Raw genomic sequence first — 23,409 nt, forward strand, 5'->3', positions numbered from 1 at the left:
ATCATCCTAGCCATTAACTGTAGAACAGGGTCTTCACAGGTGTCCAGGGGCCTTATTTATGAAATGTTGCATGCTTGGTCTAAGATTATTTCTGAAAAGGGCTTACGGTACAAGAGTCACACTTTGAGAAAAATGTGCTTTTCACTGTCATCACAAGATAATTGCAGTTGCCACAGGGAAAAGCCATTAAGGTTAATTTAACAAAAGTAATTAAACCTGTGTTTTCATATTAATATCCAACATAAATAAAACACCGCATACAAATGAAATATTCACTGCTGGCAATGTATTTACAGGTCTTGTATTGTGGGTGACAAAGAAAATTACAGAGTAAATTTAGAAATACATAAGAAGAGCGCAAGTAGTCCAGCACAAAACATACAATTGCACCATGTGTGCAGTTACTAGGCTTTATAAATGTTCATCAACTGACTGCAGTACTGCTCTATAAGTGAACACACACGCAGATGTACACAAGTCCTAGCTCTGTCTCACCTACATTAAATATGGCACACATGCAATAATTCCAAAATAATTATCTTATACATTTGCATTTGATACATACATCAAACCATCCATAACACACAGCCAAAACTTAAGCAAACTGTTTGATAGTGAGCTGCAAAACCATAAATCTAAAGCTGTATACAATCAGTTTTTCACATTACCTCAACCTCAGGATTGCAAAGACTTTTTAACATTAAATGGTAAAAAAAAAAAAAAATTCTGTAATGGAAGATCACAATTATGGACACAAAACAAGTACAATCATGTTGTTTACTAAATAACTGAATGTGTTGATGGGACCCTGGTGGACAGAAAGCTGTTCTTGTATGTAGTTTGTATGCTTCACTGCACATTAACATTGTTGTCATCAGAAGGTACTGGATGTCACAAATCTATATTGGGCAGTCTCAAGATAAAATGATTTAGGTAAGATGCCACCCTTAAGAACAATATGCATTTACTACATTATACAGCATATGAATAGTTACATATTTTGTTGCCTATATTTTAATTGAAGATATGTCATTACAGCAACACTATATAAACTGATTTATTTGACTCAGCCAAAATGTTTTAATGAATAGTGAAGATAACTGAAGTGTTCATTGAATTCATAAAACAAATTATCATTATTAAATTAAATGTATCCATTTATTAAATTAAAAACAACTTGCTTGAGGCCAATTGTGGGAGAGGGCATCTTATCCCAAAGATATAATTTCAGGTAGTCTAATTTAAAAAAGAGCATAGACCTTTATCAATTGTGTTGAGATGACGTTTTGTGGTATCTATAGTCAAGAGAAAAATCATGTGGTATCTCAAGGGATATCTTACCCTGTCTTACCCTACTTATATATGTGCAATTTGTGTGACAATATCGTTTTGGATTTCATTCTCTTTTAAAAGGTATATTAAAATCATTTTGATGCTTTTAAAACATTCAAAAACACAAATACATAGAGTATATGACATTTAAAGAATACGTGGCTAATGCAAACATGAGGGCGATAGCCTGTTACATCCAGCTACTTTTTGATTGCTCCAATCATAGTTTTATGTCATTCTAAATAATAATAAAAAAACAATCATTTTGTTGCATACAATCATAAAAGCATAATATATAGGGTCAGGGTGAAGGTAACCCGTTTTTCAAGTTTTCACCTGTAACACACAGAAACAATACTTCACAGCATCACACATGATTCTACATAACCTAGCACTCGCTTACACACATAAACAAACACCTGACACCCCAGACGTGTGTGTTGTAGTTGCAAAACAAAAATACAAAAAGAAGCAATCTATGCCAAAAGTTGCTTACATTTTAACAACATTTGAACTTGCTATGTCTGGGAAATCAACAGTAGCCATATTCCTAGAAGCACCAGTATTTGATTCTTATCTTTGATAGCATTATATTTAAAACAGCTCATTAATCCTTTTTTTTTCTTTTTCTGCAAAGCAAGCTAATAGCATTACCCCTGTTATAGGCAAGCACTTATTTAGTATTGTGTATTCACCCATTTTTTTTCATGCTGAAGATTTGTAGCAGCCAAGTGCACTGCATGATTGACAGTGAACACAGATTGAATGCTACATGGTTTTCTCATGGTTTTCAATCAATGCGTCAGCAACAGACCTGGTACAGGAATACAGTGACACACCCACTCGCTCACTCAATCATGAAAGACAACTTGGCATACAGACAATCATTCAAACAAGCCACAGATTACAGCTGTTGAAAAGAACAATGTTTACACCTGCTTTAGCTTGTGAAGTGTGTCCACAGTCTTTGAGAAAGCATATGCGCATATTTGCACCACTAATAGTCTCACAATACTTTTACAAATGTGCCACGAATATGGCAGTTTCCAAAGAGATGTGCAGTACATGATTGACATGATGGTGTTTTTTTTTTTTTTTTTTGCAAAGCAAGCTAATGGCTACACCCTTGTAGAAGGTAAGCTTATATTACATATCGACCTCCCTCGGGCCCCCTGGGACCTCGCTTTGTACTTGCATTGGCATTAGCAGAAGTGGGGCTTGTAAACTCCTTGGAAGCAGATTTGGTCTTTCCCCCAGGAGCAGGTGCCATTGGCTGAATCTTGAGGATTCCTCCAGGTTCAACAATAGTGTTGATCACTGTGGTATGACAAAGATAAAACACCAATGGATATACTGTAGGGAAGGACCAGAGTGTATAGGACATGGTCAAAGTTAAATAAAAAAATCTAATGCTAATAAACTCACCTTCAAGTTGTCTCTGGACTCTTCGCAGTTCTTGGAGAATAGATGAGATTTCCTGTTTGCGAAGTGAGGAAAAATTATTACAAAATAAAGAAACATCTCTGAAATTAATGTTTGGTCTATGGAAATTACATTGAAACTACTGTACCTTATTAGATGTCTTAAGGATGGGAACCTCATTTTCAACATTGATTTTTGCCTCTATTTCATCCCAGACCTCTGTCTTGTTATGAAACAGAGCTCTAAAACAGACATAATATTCAGACATAATAATATATATAACCAAAGAGACAAAAACAGACACCTGGGGCCTCATTTATAAAGTGTACATATTCCCAGATTAGTTCTTAGAGTGTGTGTACAGTATGCTTAAATCCATGCCAACACTCATTTTTATAAAATTTTCTTTGATGTGGAAAAATGCTTCGCATCACATCACTTTATCTAAACGGAGCACTGCAGGCTTTTGGAAATGTAAGCAATAAATGTTATTGCAGCTTGCTGTTCAAAATGAAATAATTTGGATGATGACTGCAATCTTTTGTTAATGACTAATTAGGAGTCATTTACAAGGCAGAGAGCTGAAACCATTAATTTATGCGCAAGTTCAAAATCATTTGCAAATTAATATGGCAGTTTCCAGAGACACATACAGTATGCATCTCTTTCAGATGTGAAATCTATACTGTATGTGTGTTTTCTGTGCATATGTTCATTCTAAGAATCATGCATACGTATATTTGAGAAATGATAGTAAGATCAAATTTAAGATGGTCTCTGTGCAACATTTTAGAAATGAGACCCCTGGACAGTATTCAAAAGGAATTGTGTGCTTTGACAGTCTCAGTATATGTTAAAGTAAAATTTACCTTTAGCAGATACACATTTAAAATATATAGTCTCTAATGTTGGAAAATGGACCAAAATGCTGATGACTTATCCTGGACTACACAAATTTCATTATATTCTCTAGGATGAGACTCCATTCTCTCCCATCTCCCCTGGTAACAGCTTGCAAGAAGCTTGTAAACATGATAAATACAGCTTAATAACTTTTAGAAGAAGAAGAAGAAGAAGAAGAAGAAGAAGAAGAAGAAGAAGAAGAAGAAGAAGAAGAAGAAGAAGAAGAAAGAACAATCCCTTCAAGATGTCCCACCCAAAGTTTGTTTTTAATAATGAAATTCTTTCTTCATACTTCATTTTCTCTGCTAGTTGCTCCGTGTTCTCTCTGATAGCCTGGGAGAGCTGGGACACTGGATTTAACATAAGATTGTCCAAAATTACCTGTGATTAAAAAATAAAACAAAATGAAAGATTCAAATTAGAAATTATGTAATTGCATTTTTTCCTATTCAGTTACTGAGAGGCACTGCCATTGGCTATGCAGGCTATTACACCCTGAGTAAATAACTAATGGATTAGTTTATTAGTGTAATGAGCAAAGTATTTGACCAAATTTGACCTCTTCACGGTTCCAGGGACGCCGTCTGGAACTGTCATGGTCGTTCATATTTGAGTCCTGGTCTATTGGACTAGTTGAGCCTGGAGGAACCTTTTGATAGTTCAGACTTGCCTCGGGTATATGCTGTACCAGCTGCAGATTAATCAGGGATGGGAAAGCACCAGTAAGAACACGTGGACATGACAATGGCAGGTTAAATTTGATGTTAAGAGACAAATATCTCTGAGCTCAGATTACAATGGAGGCTTCCAGGAGTAAATCTCTGGGAAGATATCTGTGTGGTCATGCTAATTCAATGGTGAATAGAAAAGGGTTCTATGTTCACAGTCACAGCAACTTTGATCCTAGTTTCTTCAAGATACATTTGGAAAAAAAAATTTAATGTGAACATAACCCGTTTTGTGAACACACAGCTTTAGGAGTGAATTAGGAAGTGAGTTTCCATGCATTGGGGGATTCCCTCATGCATAAAAAAGGTATAAACAACAGGTTTCAAAGCTGGACGTTGGACAGTTGTTAGTACATCAATACTGGCTCACAGAGAAAGTTATTAATTTTGGACACCACTTGGTAATAATGAGTGATGAATTCAGCACCTGAGGTAACAGGAACCTCTGTAATGATGCATATGGTCTCTGCACAAAAGAGAAAATATACAACAAAATGTATGCAAGATTAAACAAAAATGTTTACCTTAGTCTTAGTCCTTTTTGGGACAGAATATAATTGTCATGAAGTGTATCATGGTATAGCAATCCAAGACTCCAAACCAAACAGGCTTGCTTACCTAAATTTAATCTACAATTAATCTAATCTAAATTCTAAAATCTAAATTTTTTCTTCTTTGTGCTAATAAGGAAAATATAAAGATTTGCTGCATGTTCTGTTTTATATTAAAAAGTAATGGAATGGGTCAATGTATATGATGAGATGTAATTTAACCAAGCAAGCAAACTTTAGGTGCACCTCCTCTCGGGTCGAGATAGTGGATGCTGGAGTATTAGGCATGGAGCCAGGGGAAGTGGCAGCTCCCATGCCTGACGATGTCTGGGAGTCACCATCCCCTGCAACATCATGGATTTCACGTGCGAGGATGGCCAGATCTTTGGCCAGATCTTGACTCAGCCTAAAGCAAGTAAGTATATATGTAAAATGAAAAAATTAAAAACTAATAACTCACAAATTAGCTAATCCATTAGCATACCACACCACAACAACAACAAAAGTTCAATAACCTGGCGATTTCTGCACTATGAGTAGACCAGTTCTGGAAGTGTTCGTTCTGAGTTTCATCCTCTTCCGTTTCCAAAGATTTTAGCCTCATTTGAATGGCCTTCTGTGGTGTCTGTGTCTGAGTTGAAGCTGAGGCGTGAGAGCGTTTATGTTTGGAATTGGTTTCAAACTCCTCCTCTGAGGTAGAGGAATTATCTGAATCCTTTTGTCTACAGTGGGAACCTCAAATTACAAACAAACATTTTTTTTAAACAAAACAACAAATTACAATATTGTCAGGGATATCGAAAAATGTAATTTTATTCAGTTCTAGTGATCTTGTCTAGAGGAACTGTAGCTAGAGAACATCTCTGAGATTTAAGATACTCACCAGTTGTGCTACTGTGTTTAACTTGGTTAGAACGTGTACGAGTCGTGGAGTGTTTCCCTGATGATGCGGCCCCTTTGCTGGAAGCCTGCCTCACCTCACTTGAAGCCCCTTTCCTCACACTGCTATTTGCTTCTGTAGGACGGTTAGAAATGCCATGCTTGCTTGAGGTTGACTCATTGTCACTTGGAACAGTGAATGACCTTGTGCGTTTCCGAGGCATGGCAAGAATGTCAAGTCTCGACAGCTTCTTTCCCTCAGCAGGAGTCTTACTATGGTCGGAGCTCTGAGATGCACGGTCTGTCTCCACACCCTCATTGTCGGAGGCCTCACCTAGTCGAGCTCTGCGGAGCATGGAGGCACGGGTTGGTCTTGGGGCTGAAAGGCTATTGGACCTTGTCAGCACCTGCTGGCTTCCTTTGGTCATCTTATTAGGGTCCTCCTTCTGCAGGGGTGCAGTGAGTTTTTTGCGGCTGTTGGGTCGTGAACTTGACTCATGGTCAGAAGCCGCAGCTTCATGCCACAGCTGTTGAGCATGCTGATTATCTGAAAGGTCTAAAGAACCACGGTTACCAGCACTTCGACGGAGCTGTAGTGGACGACTTAGTTCAGCTTTACTGGTATTATCAGCAGGGGCATGATTTCTACGTTTTTCGGATAGTCGTTCACGAGCTGTAGGTGGTCGTGCTTTATCTTGTAAACCAGAAGATGACTTTTCTTTACGTTTATAACCTGCAGATGTGTGCTTCTTATTTGCACTGACAGGAGCATTTTTATTGCTGACCATGCTTACGGTACTGGCAGTATCAACATCTGAATCACCTGAAAGGGAGTCCTCTTGTGCAGGACAGCTTCCTTTTTTTGGTTGCTGACTAGATTCAGGTAACGTTTCTTCTGGTGATGATTTCTCTGCTTCCTTAGGATAGGGAAATGTATCTCGAACAGCTTCCTCAGTATCGAGGCTTCTCAAAGCAGGATGACTAGAGATATGAGGCAGTTTCTTGACTTGAATGTTATCACTTGGCCTATCTTTGGTAAAACTCTCCTGTCGAACAAATGACATTGATGTCTCTTTGGTGGGCACCACATCCCTGTTATGCGTCTGAAGATTTGGGGCTGATGAGTTAGGCTTCACTGGACGCCTGGACTCATGGCCACTCAAATGTCGTATCAAGACAGTTGTTGGAGGTATCTTGGGAGAGGAGTCTCTCTCTGGCTGTGAAAGAACTGGTCTTTTGGACACATCTGACTTGCAAGAACCATCCTCAGAGCCAATATAAAATGAGGTGGGTTTAGGAGTGGGTGTTGGCAACTCTCTTAATCCTCTGGAATGGTTAACGTTTTCAGAAGGTGAATGTAATGTAGTTCCTCTCTTTACTTGGCTCCTTCCACTCCTATCAAGGATAGAGCTGTCGTCTGAACGGCTAGTGTCACTCAGACTGTCTGGGTCCACATCTTCTTGGACACGTAGCCTCTGAGTGCAGTCCTGCTGCTGTGGTGCTCGGGAACCTTTCTCTGGTGGCTCATGGTCTATGTTTGATTCATGCCGAATCAAGATACTGGGGGTGGTGTTCTCCAGTTTTTCTCCAGGTGGAACCTGAGGAAGTAGTCGCCTGGTTCTGGAACCTTGACTGCCCTCTGACTCCAAGAAATCCAAGCTTTGACTAATCGTTGATGTCACACTGTCATCTTAAACATTATAAGAGTGAAAATAATTAGGAATTTGCTGGCCTATACATAAAATCGAAAACTGTATTGAAACACCAACTCAAACACCACTAGTGGTTTTTAATGACTGTACCTCTGTCTGCAGGTCCACTTTGGGATGGAATTCCCATAGATCCTTGAGTAGCCCCAGGATCACTGTAAGTGTCTGCTAGGCTGGCCCAGCGTGAGACCCATTTAGGCCCTCCTACCTCGGGATGTGCCTAAGTCAAAAAGAGTAACACCTAACAATCATAATTACTCATCAATTGTTCACTATTTACAAACACAGTCGGACACAGTATTTCAGTAATAAAGGAGGGCAGTGCTGTCTGAGCTATATGTAATTGCAATACCTGCAGTGAGATGACTTGGTCCCCACCATAGCCCTGTGATGAAGTTGACATTACATCAGCTGCCATACCATGGCTATGACTCAAGAATAGTTGCTCATCTTTACCACCATCAATCGCAGGCCTATAAACCCCAAGTGTCTGACCACTGTATTCTGGTGCATCTAAAACACCAAACACCTGTGAAATATGAACAAATATAATTTACCATGTTTCTCAAATACCACTGTCTTCCATTGTTCAGACCAAAGAGTCATGTCTGAACAGGTGGTGCCAACCCAAAGTCACACCAGCAGTTGAAACAGAAGTTGACATTTCGGACCACTCGAACAAACAGCACAATGCTTTGAAAGTGCCACAGAGCCACAGTTCCCTTTCATACTGTAGGTTCACTTCAATACTGCAATGATTTCATCGCTATGGGAACATCTCCGATATGACGAATGTCTGAAGCCCTTTTACCATCATGTCAATTCATTGCTCAAATAGTGCTTAGCACCACCCTTTGCATACATCACGTATGTTATATCAGTCTGCTGCTTGCAATTTCATCAGATTTCATTTCCTTCAGGAAGCAGATCATCTGTTGCCTGTAGGAAAGTGTACTTTTCGTCATGTTCTCAGCTATTTTTGATCATGAGAAGTTTAGTCCTCTTCAGTGGATGTGCTACAGAAGATATATTAAGCCATGTGAGAGGTTAATCACAGGAGCTGACACTCACGACAGGTGCGTACTATGTTTGGGCTTTCAATATGCTCAGGTGGAGCTTAATGGTCTATCTGATTGTCAACACTGCAATAGTCTTTGGCTAAAGGTATTGCGCTCTAAGGCCCCGTCCACATGGAGACGGAGCTTACTCCAATCCTATCTTTTTTTTCCTCGTCTCAAGAAATATCCGCGTCCACACGAAACCGCATAATGATGTAGTATACATGCCAGACCAGTATGTGGCACTGTAATTCTGCCACAGAGATACACTAAAAACAGAGAAGAAGACTTGGACTATGCTCATAAACCTTGCGCGTGGTACACAAACGAACATGGAACAATACATTTATTAATCAGTGTTAATGTTAGTTAATAAAAAGACAATCGTTCAGTGTTTGTTCATGTTTTTGTTGCTGTTATGTGACGTAGAGGTGTCTGACTAGGGGGGAGACGTGGGCTGATGACGTCATTGTTTCAGAAAATATACGGATTAGCCGTCCAGACGAAAACGCAAAGACGGGGTTTTCAAATTTATCCACTCTGGGACCCGGTTTCAAAAAATAGCGGTTTCACCTTATGAAAACGTCAGATCCGTGTGGACGAAACGCATATTCAATAAAAAATTTGTGCGTATTCACAGAAATGCGTCTCTGTGTGGAAGGGGCCTAAGCCTTTTCTACGTTTCGTTTGTAGACTTTGTCAGAGAAACTGTTGACACTTAAGACGGTTCTTCTGGTGGCATTATCCTTCCTGAAGAGAGTAGGGACGTGCAGGATCTTACCATCAGCCCTTTGTGTGTAGACTTTGTGGACTGGTTAAAGTCTTGCTGTGACCCAGGCCAGATTATGTTCCTAAGGTTGCTTCGACTCTGTTTCGCTTAAAGCAGGTGGTCTTCGAGGTCCTTGCCTGGTGAGGGCACTGAAGGTCTATGTTAACCGCACAGCCCAGTGGCGTGGATCAGACCAATTGTTTGTATGTTTTTGTGGTAAAAATAGGGGATCTTCTTTCACCAAACAGAGAAGGTCACATTGGATCTATCTGGCCTATGAGGTGCATGGCTTGCCTTAGCCTTTAGCGGTGCATGCTCATTCTCCAAGAGCAGTAGCTTCTTCTCATGCTTTCTTTAAGGGGTCTGCGATGGATGTCTGTGCTGCTTGAGCAGACACTTTCCCTGGTCTTCCAGTTATCCGAGGTACGCCAAGGCGTTATGGTGTAGCGTTCCCATAGCAATGAAGTCATTGCAGCATTGAAGTTATTAAGTTTCCTATTAAAGGAAATGTCTAGGTTATGTATGTAACCTTGGTTACCTGAATAGGGAATGAGATGCTGCGATGCTGGCCATTCTGTACCTCCAATAGCACTTCCTTCATCATGTGAAAATCTGATGAAATAGCGCATAGCGTAGCGTAAATGATGAACACAAAAGGCAGTGCTAAGCAGTATCTGGCCAATGATTTGACGTGATGGTATAAGGGCTTCAGATATTCGTCACACCGGAGGTGTTCCAATAGCGATGACTTCATTGCAGCATCTCATTCCCTATTCAGGATACCAAGTTTACATACGTAACTGAGACGTTTATCCCACCTCAACTTTGCTTACTTATGATATCTCTGTAGTAAACTGGGATAGGAGAAAGTAGTTTAACATTAACAAATTACACCTGCTTCATCATTGTTAAAGTGCCCCTATTATTGGTAATGAAAGGTTCATATTTTGGTTTTGGGAGTCCCAAAACCCCTCTTTTGCATGACTGATTGGTCAGATTGGTCTCTCACCGCAGGGTGATTGGTCAGATTGGTCTCATTTATGTTACCTGTAATACCTGATAAAGCAGTGTTTGTGAGTGCAGTACTGCTATGTTTACAGCGTTACCAGGGAAACGAAAAGAAAAACACATGGGCAGGTAATATGCTAATGTTTCATGGTGACATCAACATGAAACAGCTTGGGATTTGTTTTTAAGAATTACTCCTTTCAAAGATTCAAAGTCGACTCTTTCTTTGAGAGACAATACATTTATACATGGTTCACTTTCAGATTTAAAACTTTGCAGGATGTTTTTAGTCACTTACAGCTGTGTTACACACTGCATGGAAATTTTCAAAAATCCATAATAAGGGCACTTTAAAGTCAGTCAATGACTACTCCGGATTTTGACTCTGGTATACACCAGTGGTATACAGTAACTTTTCTTAAGAAAAAGAAAAAAATGGTTTGTTACCTGATCAATCATACTTCTGGCTTCCTCCACTTCCTTATCTTGTGACTCTGTCTCAATTGTGTAGGTACCAGCATCACTCAGACTGTCCTCCTCCTCAGTTCGTGTTACCCTTGGGCCCTTATTTTCAACACCACTAACTAACAGTGTTGAAAACGGTGACACAGGTGACCCAGCTGAGCGGAGTGGGGAGGCACTAGAAACTGGACACCTTGCTTGGGTTTGGGAAGTGACAGAAACAGGTGAGGTTGCTGGAATAAGAGACTGGGATAATGCAGGTAGTTGGGATGGAGAAGAAGGGTATGATACAGATGAGGGTCCAGGTGGCTCTGCTGGGGAGAGTAAAAGAGTGTGTGATGGGGACATCATCACAGGTGGGGCAGACATAGGAGGTGGGGAAGTCTTTCCCGTATCCTTCAAGAACTCAACAGTAAATTCCTGAGCTAGTTTGGACTTCTTGCCGACACTCCCAAAAGGCTTAATGGTGATAGCTGGTGAAGAGCGAGATGAGGTCCCTAATAAAGATGTGCTCATCCCACTGTCTTCTGTTTTCTCTCTCTTCAGTGAGCTTGATCGCTGTGAACCTCCATGGCTTAAACCTTTCAGTGGAACAGTGATTTGCTGTGTTGGAGGAACATGCCCGTGCATAGAGACAGGCCTTTCCCCATGACCTTTCCGTCTTTCTAGTTTGGCCTTCAGTGCAGAGTAGGAGTCAGCATGTGCAGAGTTGTGGGTAAACGACTGTGACCGCTTCTTTCTGGGATTATCATCAAAAAACTCAATAATGAAGGCCTGTTGGGAGTGCGGCTCAGGGTGAATGGACTTAACCTCTGTCTGGGGAGGAGAAGAGGCTTCTTGAACAGGATGGACCTCGCATTCATCAAGTTCTCCTTGATGGTGTTTGTGTGGAGAGACTGACTGGGGATGATGAAACTTTTGCATTGAGACAGACTCTTGGGACTGAACTGATTCAGATGGTTCAGATTTCCTTGATTGAGCTGACTGGTGTGACTGTACTGATGTTTGTGATTGAATGGAATGATGTGACTTGCTGCGTTGTCCTTTCATTTTAGGGTCTTCTGAATCACTCTGGGTTCCATCTTCATGATGGTGTCCTATTAAGTTTATAGATATAATTGAATTTATGGCTGTCGTTCTGCTTATGATAAAAAGTAATGCAAATAATCATGCTTTGTATAACTGAATAGTAGCTTGTTCATTATTTTCTGAAGTTTGCAGCTAGCCTGCATCACTAAAGTCTGGAGTTCACTACACAACTTTTTAAAAACTTTTAATATATATTTTTTTAAACACTAGGCATCATACACTTAAAAAACTGGTCATCATACACAACACGACTGAGGATGATACACTAGCAGACTTTGAAGTTGTGTGTTCTAAAATTGGCTGAAACTATCAAACATGTTTGATATCCTCTGACTGGGTGGATTTAGAGTCTGAAGCTAAAAAGTCTGTGCTTCATCAAGTCTGTGACCATTATACACTACACAGTTGTCTATGGAATTTCTCAAATCAAATCTGCAGACTGGCTTTGACTTTCGGCAACTAGCATTAACTTCTCCAGATTGTAAATCAGTGAAAAAACGGGGCAAACATCGGGTAGTGTATTACAGGCTTAAACCACTCCTACCAAAAGCAGACAACATAACCACATAATGTGATGTTTAAATAGCACACATATATTTATTTTAGAACATTATGCATAGAAAATTATGCATTAATCTAAGTCTTAAAGAAAGTGCATTTTTACTGTCAGTGCAAGATGTCTCTTACCTTTGAGTGTCCGAATATGCATCGCCAAGTCACTCTTAGTGCTGTACACATCCTCACATGGAGGCCGTCTGCACATCATACTGACATCACTCTGCACAAGCCAATCTGCCACTTTGCTCTCAGCTGATAGAACATCTGTGGGTGTGGCTATCAGAGAATTATTGGGCTGCTGCTGTTGTTTGCTACGCTGACGAGAGGAAAACTTGGTCACATGATCCTTGATTTTCATTTTGCCTGGCATGCAGTCGTCAAACTCTATAGTAAAAGAAGCGTGACTCTGGACAACTGGAGGTGTAGAAATTAGAGGAATATTGGTGTCTTTGGTTGGGATATCAATTAAATCTGTTGCTGGGGATTTGGGTTGTATATGGAACTCCTTTGTTGGAATTTCAAAATAACTTGGCTCTCTGTGGTACGGGTAGGTTGACTTGACCTGGCTGTCACTGATCTCCTGAACAGATATGTTAAATTCATCCTCAGCTGTCGGGGCCTCCTTTGTGATGTCTGTCAAGAGACACCCACACCAAACTGTAAATATGGTAAGACAAATATCCATATCAATAAAACACAAAAGTGGCCATAAGTGAGGACAAGTGCTTACCTGAATGACTCTCACCTGACCTTCGTATTTCATTGTGTGCTTCCTTGTTCCCAGAGTCCTCCTCACCCCACCATGATGGCTGGCCATACAGTGGTGTTGGCCGGGGTACAGGTGACTCTGAAGAGGAACAATTAAACAGGTAAAACTCAGAAAGAGAGGCGGTATATTGGATGAAATTGAGATGAAAAGCTGGTTACCATGTTGGTTATCATGCAATTTATTCAACAAGCAATTCCTGAAGTATCTAAACTTCTTGAAGTAACCAGTATACTGGATGAATTTGCAATATACATTTGAGAGAGTAAGTTTTTTTGGAAATATATTTCTACCTGAAACAAGATTTTATTGAGAAAATCTCAGTAATTTATATTATACTGAGCATTAATTCGAATTATTTTGCTCAGACGTCTTTATTACGCGTTAAAGTAACTACAGTAGAACAAATAATTAACAAGTGCAAGCTTATCTATGAATCAAATACATCACACTAATACACAAAAATGATTAATTTAGTATTAACTTAGTACTAGTATTAATTAGTATTAATTAGTATGAACTAATATATTTGTTTATCTATTATTATTATTATTATTATTATTATTCAAATTATTATTATTATTACTTCAGTATTTTATCTAAACAGTAAAAACCCTCATGTCTTTCTTCCATTTACATTTTTTTCCCAAATTATTATTGTAACTGATAATATGTAATAAAAATATGACGTGTAGGAATATTTTCACTAACTGGCTACTTTCACTTTGTACTGGCTACTGTATACAGGCCACCAGGATACATCAGGAAGATAACTTAAAAAGCAGTCTTTTGTGGTATATGTGATGGTTCTTCCAAGATTAACTGCCTTTAACTATCATTTTGCATTATTGACACACTGTTTTCCTAATGAATGTTGTTCAGTTGCTTTGACGCAATGTATTTTGTTTCAAGCACTTTATAAATAAAGGTGACTTGAATTGACTTGACTTGACTAACGATTTCAGACTTTTAGACACTGTCAAATGGATTTAGTGAGCTTTTCAGCGTTTGGCCTTACAGGATGCGAGGTGCATCAGCCATGTGGTAACTGCTCATTGATGGACATGTCAGTGCATTGCCAGCAGCTGGGCTAAGGCACAAGGATTATCTTTAGTATCTGTCACTTGACCAAGAGCTCAACTGGGAGGGGTTTACAAATAAACCAGGCCACTGTACTGCAGCCTTACAGATAAGCAGAGATTAACAAAGGCTGTGCTAACAGATAGATTGTTGTTGTCAAATATCCATGTTACAAAGCATTTTTTTTAACACTCTCTCACCTCTATCTTTTTCTCCTGACTTTGGTCATACTTGATCACTCTCACCTGTGAGACTCTTGCGTTCAGAGCGCTCTAATTTGGACTTTTCCTCCTGTAGGTTCTGTTGCTTGCTTTCTGTAGACTGTATGCCCATTTGCAGATGACTGGTGTACTTCTCATGCTGACATAGCAGGGGGAAGTTGACAAAAAAAGAATACATTTATAAATATATATTACATAGAACAGAAAATAGAAATAGAAAATACATATTCACACACAAACAGATAAATCCATACCTTGAGGGCCTCTTCAGGAACTTTATGTTGACTCCTTTCAAGAATATACACATGTGAATGTGCTCTTAATGTTAAGTCAATATATTATCATTTAAATGTATATAATCTTTAAAGGAAAACGCCACAGTTTTTCGATATTTCACTATGTTCTTCCCTCAGCTTAGATGAGTGGATACATACCTCTCCCATCCAATTGCTGTTGTGCGCGGTGCCACTATGTTAGCGCTTAGCCTTGCACCATTCATTCCTTAAGATCCAAACAGGGATGAATTTATAAGCCATTTACTGTGCCAAGGTCGAAGTGCTACAAAGTGCTCTTCCACCATACATTATAGTTATCAATTTTTATCCACTTACAAAATCGCCACATTTTATTTTGTGTCGCCATACTTACTCATGTAACTGCTCATGTAACTGTCTTTCAAAAGGCAAAACATATAACTGTTTGGTGGCTTCTAAATTCATCCCTGTTTGGATCCTAAAGAATGAATGGTGCTAAGCTAAACGCTAACACAGTGGCGCACGCGTTACACCAATTGAGCGCACGCACTGAGACGGGAGAGGTATGTATCAACTCATCTAAGTTAAGGGAAGAACATAGTGAAATATGGAAAAAAGCTATAACAGCTAATCAGGAAAAAAGGATATCATATCCAAAACGAACAATGTCCGACAGCTTGAGGGTTATGTATGTTTGGTCTGGAATTCTCAAGTCATTCACAAAGGTCTGAAAAAGAAGAAAAGAAAGGAAATAAAAATGTTTATGTGCTTGAGATACAGGGATGCCAGAGTTATTATGCTTTCATCCAAAACATACAATTAGAAAATGTTCCTTAGAAATGAGGATCAACACGAGAAATCTGTTGAGATTCAGAGTACAGAGGACTGCTTCTGTTTCGACGAAGAAATGCATACAGTTTCATAACAATTTGAGGACATATAAGTGATGACAGAATTTTCGAGTGAACTATCCCTTAAGAAAGCTTCCAATCCTAACCATAAAACATTTGTCACAGGAACATGGTCTGGTACAAGGGTTAATTGATCATATCTGTAATGCAGTGAGGGCATCTGCAACAGCATCCCAAAGGCATGTTTGTCTGTTACCCAGGGGAAAAATCATTCAGTCTTTCACAGGTAACATCATGGTAGTCTGGAAAATGCAGTCATGTGTTCATGCCTCAGTCTTTCTGAATTTCAGTCACATTTGCTATGTTGCTTACCCCATTTAAACTTCCAAGATCCTTGACGAGGTGCTCATCTGTGGCAGGGTTATAGTTGATAACAGCATGTTGTTTATCCACACTACGAGACTAAAGGAAGAAAAACATGTTCACATCCAACATCTTGCTTATTCTTGAATCTAACTCCACTGGAAATTATAATGTCAGCATAGGTTGGATATTTACAGCTGTTCAACAAATCCCACATTTGTGCTGTGTGTGATAATTTGGCCACACAAGGGTACCACTAAAGTAACATTTAGAATAATAATGAATATGAATATTTGGAAAATTTATGTTGTAGTCATTTGTCTTTTAAGGTGAGTGTAAGAATGTCAGATTATTCCTTCCATTATTCTTTCTTTTTTTTTTTTTTTATGTCTTAACTGATACAATGTGGTATGGAAAGTGGTCTAAGCTAAAGTGCACCTACACTGTTTACATAGTTCCTTGGATTGCCTGATTAACAGAATCCTCATGTAAATAGTGCATTAATACAGCCACTGGAAGATTGGCTGACCAGAACTGACAACAAATTAGATTTAAAATTGACTTCAGTGTCTTTACTTTAGCAAGTAAACCATACTATATTTTTGCAAGTAAACTAATGTATACCCCTTTTATTCTGATGTCCACAGGGGTTGTCATGGTTGTTCAAGATAATACCCCTGTGGGTTACAGAGATTGACACAGAATTCTAAACTGGAGTGAGGTCCTGGAGAGAAAACTTTGTTGACTGAAGTTGAGTTCTCATAAAAACATAGGGACTTGGTTTCTGTTGACTCTGCAAGACCCTGTTCAGTTGTGGAATACCCCCTTTCCCCTGACTCTTGCTCAGGGGAAACTCAGATGTTAGTGGAGGGGGATGAACCCTAAACTAATTATGCAGATAAAACAAAGAGTCTGTCATTGGATTCGTGCTTCTACAACAAGGAACACTCAACTTTTTTTGAAAACAGTCTCTTTTTCCAATTCCCTTAGAGGTAAATAGTTTTAGCTTAGCATAGATCATTGAATCTGATTAGACCGCTAGCATCTTGCTCAAAAAATGACCAAAGAGTTGTCATATTTTTCCTATTTAAAACTACTTCTGTAGTTGTATCGTGTAGTAAGACCGACGGAAAATGAAAAGTTGAGATTTTCTAGGCCAGTATGTCTACGAATTATACTCTCATTCTGGCATAATAATCAAGGAACTTTGCTGTCGTACCATGTGTTCAGCAGGCGAAGTGATATTAGGCAGCACATTAAAATATTACTGTTTCCCAAAAAAAAGGTTTTTGCAGTTGTGTTTTGTATTGACCTCAGTAGTATTCTCTAGGCAGTGAAGTACATCTACATTTATATTTATTCATTTAGCAGATGCTTTTATTCAAAGTGACTTACAAATGAGGACAACGGAACAATATGGAATCAGTCAAATTCAACAAAAGAACAACAATTGATATGCATTAAATCATTTTTTATGATCATGATCAGCGATCATGATTTTCATTTTTTTTTTAATTTAAGCTTCAGTTGTCTATTACAAACATACCTGACACAACGTGCATAATTTTGACCTATCAGACTGCAGAACAGTCTCCAGTCTTTTACACATTCACACTTACTTTGGCAGATGCAAGGTATCTTTTACAGTAGATAAAACTATTAAATAGTTTCCTTACTGTTATTGTACATAACATCTCAATTGACCCCTTCGTTACTGTTGCTACTGTATGTCCGACAAGCCATGATGCTCTCATGCCATACATCATGTTTTAATGCAATAAAAAAAACTTCACAGAGAAAATAATAAACTGAAAATGCACCGATACACAAGTCAGAGCAGATTAATTTAGGTATGTATAAAATTCTTAGCTTTAAAAATAAATACCATTTTGTGGCTCTTAAATGTGTCATGACAGATCACTGTAGTGCCTCAGAACATGTGGCATATGAACCAATCATCCTTCCACTTTACATGAAATAAACATGAATGAACATCAGAAGGAATCTTGTTTAAATTGCAGAAAGACGTCAATATACATTTCAAGATCAAGTAAAATTAATTGTAAATCTTTCCTGTCTATATTTTTTTTTGGGGGGGGTCCATAAGTCAAAGGGTCAGTTACACCTCTTGTATCTGTTGGCCTACAGTTCAAGATGAAATTTGAGAAAAATGCTTACTAGTCTTCCTTGACCAGCCACAGGACTTTACATTCTGCATGCATGGTAGTGGTCTCACTGTGCTTTGAAAGTTTTGCTTTGCTTTGAGCAATATCCAAAACCAACTGACCGATTTTGCCAATTTAACAGCTCCTTTCATCTGTTAATTTTCACTAAAACCCACAAACTAACATTTAATAATATATCCTTTCTACTAATATAACACAGCACATCTAATAATATAACATATAATAATAGCTGACACATAGTGATTTACTGAATCCTGGAAATAATAAGTGCAAATTTGGTATGATCACTTGCCATGACCAAAATGGCATCCACACAATTTGGTATGTTTCAATGCATCATGACAAATCATAAAACTGAAACAGATATCCCACTGACAGTAGGGCCAGATTAAGCACAAATAGGGGCTGTAGCAAACTCAAGGGTCCCCTTTATAGAAGTCTATCTTGGTGCCAAATGTTTTCTACCACAGTATTTTTTAAATAATCAAATATCAATTACAGAGATACAATGAATATATGCATAATGAATATTCCCAGATACAACACATAAATGCATTAACACCAAATATATAAAGTCAAAGCAAACAGATTTTCAGAAACAGCAACAACTTTTGCACATAGGACTGCCTTAATGAGTTTACTTTAAATAGTTTCATTATAGAAGGTGTTCTTTCTGTCCCTAGAGGAGTATCATCAGGGCCATAAATGTTTTGCTGGTTTAGGGCAATTGGAATAAATATATTATTTATTAATAAATAAAGGACGGAAACAAATAAGAGTTATTTTTAAATATACTACAAATGCATTTAACAATTTTAATATGTCTTTATATTACAGCAAGGATCCTCAAATTTGACACACCTGATCATGCTAATCAATGTCTTCAGGATCATAAGAAAATCACAGGTAGGTGAGTTTGATCAGGGTTGGAGCTAAACTCTGCAGCGCAATCGCCCTCCAGGACAAGATTTGAAGGACCCTGTATGTAACCCTGTAATTATAATTATTCTTATAAACTAAAACTACCTCTATAAAAGTTACTTTTATATTACCCAAAATGTAATATATGTACCCTATACTAATAATGACATTAACAATAAATACCATAATTCCATATTTCTGGTGGATTGAAATGCTTGTATTTACAATTTTGAATAATTTTCCTCAAGACATCAATTTACATTATCTAGTTAATCTGGTTTCAGCTAGTTTAAGAGCCTTTATCGTTTACATATAATGTTATAAGTCTGGTGTGACGAATTCAAATGGATTAATCATTAGTTATCACTTTAATAAAGCGGCAAATGCGACAAGTTTGTCAGCACTGTGGGGGTGACACCGGAAACTCCACTATTCCTATCCTCCACAGCCAATCACAGGCCACCTCTATCTTTGGGCCCTAGGGCTTCTGCCCCACCTAGCCCTTATGCTGACAAACAGTACTTCAACATGACACAACACAAATTACTACAGCTGTAGTGCTAGCTTTGTAGACAATTTTGTCTTTTTCTTACAGAAGATGATGCTAATTTTCTATATTCATTATTATTTTGTACTATATATATGTACAACTCCTTGTGGATTCACAAATGTGGTTAAGACATGCTTTTTTTATATTTCAATGGAAGTGCAAATGGAAATCCTACCTGCAGCATTAACTCGCAGTCCTCCCGGCCAACAAAGATCATTTCCCTTGGCAGACGGTGACGAGTACCAGAGCTGCTGACCAGGAACCATGATGTCACGCTCATCTTTGTTTCTCAGAGAAACCCCTTTGCATCCTGTGATATAAATCATAAAAACATAACATGAAAAACTGTATGTTTGTTAAGGAGAATTTTTATTTTATTTAATATCAGAGGTCAAGTCATTTTATTATTTTATGTCATTATGTAAGTATGCAATAAACACTAATAGATTAAAAGATAGGACAGTGTTAATTAATTTTCATTTACCATGAAATTTCATTTTGCTTATTGTGTTAATGTCCATAAGTACATATTTCACATTATTCAGTTTTTTTAAAGTTTTGAAAAACTGGACACAATCAAAATGTACCACAGTTCATTATAACACACAGGTTAAATTCAATGGAGTGCAATTATTAGCCAAAACCACGTATTTACACCCTTAATTACAATTCCTTCCTATACTCACCCAAAAATCTGAGTCTTTTCTACCTGAAAACCTAAGCAGGTTAATTTGATGAAAGCATTCAAATGAAATTCAGCCTCATCTGTAATAAGATGGGAATTAACTCCATTGTACAAGTGAATGACAACAGAACTGTGGAAAATGTACAGTAGGACAGATGTTTGGGAATTTTAGACAGCACTGAGTGATCTGGTACACACTGCATCGTGTAATTCAGTAAAGGCATTAATAATTCACCCTAATTAGGATTTATTGTCATTTATTTAATCCTCACAATTGTGCAGGACATTATGCACGCTAAGACAGAGCTATTAGACATAACGTGTCCTTGTTTTAACTGTAGTTTGATTTGTGCAGATGTTCTTCACAAAATGGATGCTTAACCATTGCATACTTGCTGACAATGTTAAACGTTATTAGATAAGACAGCTGTCTAGACAGGTTATGTCGGATTAATATTTTTGAGAGGACACAGAGGTTTTCTAGAAAATGCAGCTGTAATGAAAGATAGTGAGAGAAGGGGCTATTGAGATTTACACTGCAGACAAATAAATAAATACACACACATATATATACATATACATAAATATACACACACGCACGCACACACACACACACACACACACACACACACATATATATATATATATATACATATATATATATATATATATATATTTAGAGAGAGAGAGAGAGAGATAGATAGATAGATAGATAGATAGATAGATAGATAGATAGATAGATAGATAGACAGACAGACAGACACGCATACATACACACACACACACACACACACATATATATATATATATATATATATATATATATATATATATATATATATATATGCCAGAACACACGTTGGTATTTCATCAGGCCTGCACAGATAATTAATCTTTCATCTCTTCATCTCTAAAACTGTAGAATCAAGCATTCACGTCATTCACGCATTGTTCGTGAACAATAGGATTTAGCATGCAAGTATAATTTTGTGTGTTTTATGTCAGTCACATTTGCGATAAATCGGGCCTATGTCTGCTTCACACAATCATCATAATTGACTCACAGCAGCAGCGAGCAGCAATGATTTGGTGATGGAGAGATCAGCTGCTGTCGCACCAGCACAGAGACGCCTTCTGCTGTCTTTCTCTACTTATTTGCATCAGATATTAATGTGACGTCAGTAACCTATGCATGGACCAAATACACGAATTCACAAATATTTAGCCATATTGATTCTCATGGCTGATTTGAGACACCTCTCCGATATGAGATGATTCGCGTAATTTAACCACATGTCAAACTGCTCAGTATTCTGTACAAAATAAAATCGTTACCCGTATCAGAAAAATCAACCCTTCTACACTGTGAAATGTGATAAATCTAGTGCGATTCTGGCCTTTCATCCTCAGCCTCTGATGATGCTGAATATCCTCCGACCTTACCTACAGTACTCCAGATGCACTGATCTCTCCCAGATAAACAATAGAACTGTCCCTTCCGCAACACTATAAGCGCTTCCTCGACTATACGATGTTATTTAGCGAAATCCAGTTAAAAGATCGTAGATTCTCATCAGTGTTGTGGCTCCATGTAGACTACACCCTCTCCCGTTAGACACAGATGACGCTGTCAAGGCATCCGCGTCCAGCGCCGCCACCGGTGCATTTCTGCAGCAGAATACTGCAACAGCACTGAACCACCACGCATCCGAGTCGGGTGTCCAGTATCATGAAGACACTTGGCTTTTTCATTGGCTCCAGATAAAGTTTAATAAAGTTATATATAAATAAAGTTTATATATATATATATATATATATATATATATATATATATATATATATATATATATATATATAAAGAAAATAATTTAAAGAAAAATAATTTTATTTTATTGCTAATTTCATGTCATATGTCTTATTTTTAATTGCCTTATCTAATTTGTCAATGCATATTTTAATGTGAATATGAATTTGGAATAGATTTTTATAACTATGTCAGGTAATTTTTTTTCACATGCAGTCCAAGGTAAAACGCTTTTTTGAATATTAATAAACATTATATAATGCTTAAGAGATGGTTTGCTAATGCCGCATATTAATGCACATTAAAATAGAATTTGCCAGATTGAATACTGCTTTCTATAGGCCGTATATTCATATATATATATTTACATATTAGTGCTGGCATACAAAATTAAAGTATTTGTTTGCATAATATACCGTATGTTTAATTATTAGGTACAGTATATATAAATACACACATACTGTATATATTTTACTACAAATATATAGACATGATTATGACAACATGTTTTCTTGTGTGTTTTGTATGCAGCTCATGTTATTATTATAGCAATAAAGGATGTTGATCAGGCACGTGCACAGGTAGGGCTCAACCTGTGCAGAGCACATGCCCTTTTTGCCCTTACACTCCGAAGTGCCCTTTTTTTGGTGGTGTTTTTTTTTTTTTTTTTTATCAATGCTATTGGTCACCCTTTACGTCTGTCTGTCTGTTTTACAAATATTTAGCACATGAAAGTTCTTAAAACGAGCTTGTGTAAATCTTATTCGATCCTCAAGCTGTCAGTAAGCTGATAACTCCGCCCCCTCTATATTCATTGAATCAACTGAAGTTCCACAGCAGCCGCACAGTAGACACCAGCTGAGCTGAACAAAGTTTTGCGAAGGGTAAATAAATGTCTTGTTGTTTGAATAAGTACTACTAAACACTATGTCTATAAAGGCTCATATTTTATTTATTTGATGTCTGACTGACTCACTGACTGAGACATGTGGGACGTCGCCTGAGAGACGGCTAGCATTTGCCATCTAGTCATAGCCAACACTTAAATAGCCTGTGCATACAGTTGCATTTCATCTTTAATAAAATGCTATTTTGGCCAAATGCATTTTACCACAGGAAAAACTGAGCGCTCCGTCTATATAGCTACAAAAACTAATTTGTAACCTAGAAGAAAATGTAATGTGATCCCGGCAGCGGCAGGCGCCGTCGCCGTTTTAATGACGGACAGAAAAACAACAACATTTGCACACATTCGCTGGT

The 23,409-nt window shown here is 38.0% G+C and overlaps 1 protein-coding gene across 6 annotated transcripts; it reads right to left on the reverse strand.

Moving 5' to 3' along the window:
- Nucleotides 1-271: 271 nt before the first annotated feature.
- Nucleotides 272-22,018, reverse strand: cep170bb (centrosomal protein 170Bb). 6 transcript variants are annotated; one of them, XM_052585532.1, is made up of 20 exons: nt 21,789-22,018; nt 19,836-19,970; nt 16,013-16,102; nt 15,436-15,516; nt 14,790-14,846; nt 14,560-14,674; nt 13,214-13,315; nt 12,598-13,125; nt 10,807-11,918; nt 7,877-8,053; nt 7,618-7,744; nt 5,820-7,505; nt 5,452-5,671; nt 5,183-5,342; nt 4,813-4,851; nt 4,217-4,348; nt 3,950-4,038; nt 2,903-2,996; nt 2,758-2,809; nt 272-2,649 (listed from the first exon to the last, which is right to left on the reverse strand). In XM_052585532.1, exons 2-20 carry the CDS (start codon nt 19,938-19,940, stop codon nt 2,474-2,476), a joined length of 5,142 nt encoding a protein of 1,713 aa, XP_052441492.1. In that variant the 5' UTR covers nt 19,941-19,970; nt 21,789-22,018; the 3' UTR covers nt 272-2,473. The 6 variants fall into 6 exon arrangements, with proteins under 6 accessions (XP_052441492.1, XP_052441493.1, XP_052441494.1 ...); XM_052585533.1 differs by having other exon boundaries at nt 12,598-13,101; nt 13,199-13,315; nt 21,789-22,017; XM_052585534.1 differs by lacking the exon at nt 4,813-4,851.
- Nucleotides 22,019-23,409: the final 1,391 nt, after the last annotated feature.

This window comes from Carassius gibelio, chromosome B20 (assembly GCF_023724105.1).
Source record: "Carassius gibelio isolate Cgi1373 ecotype wild population from Czech Republic chromosome B20, carGib1.2-hapl.c, whole genome shotgun sequence".
Lineage (NCBI taxonomy): Eukaryota > Metazoa > Chordata > Actinopteri > Cypriniformes > Cyprinidae > Carassius > Carassius gibelio.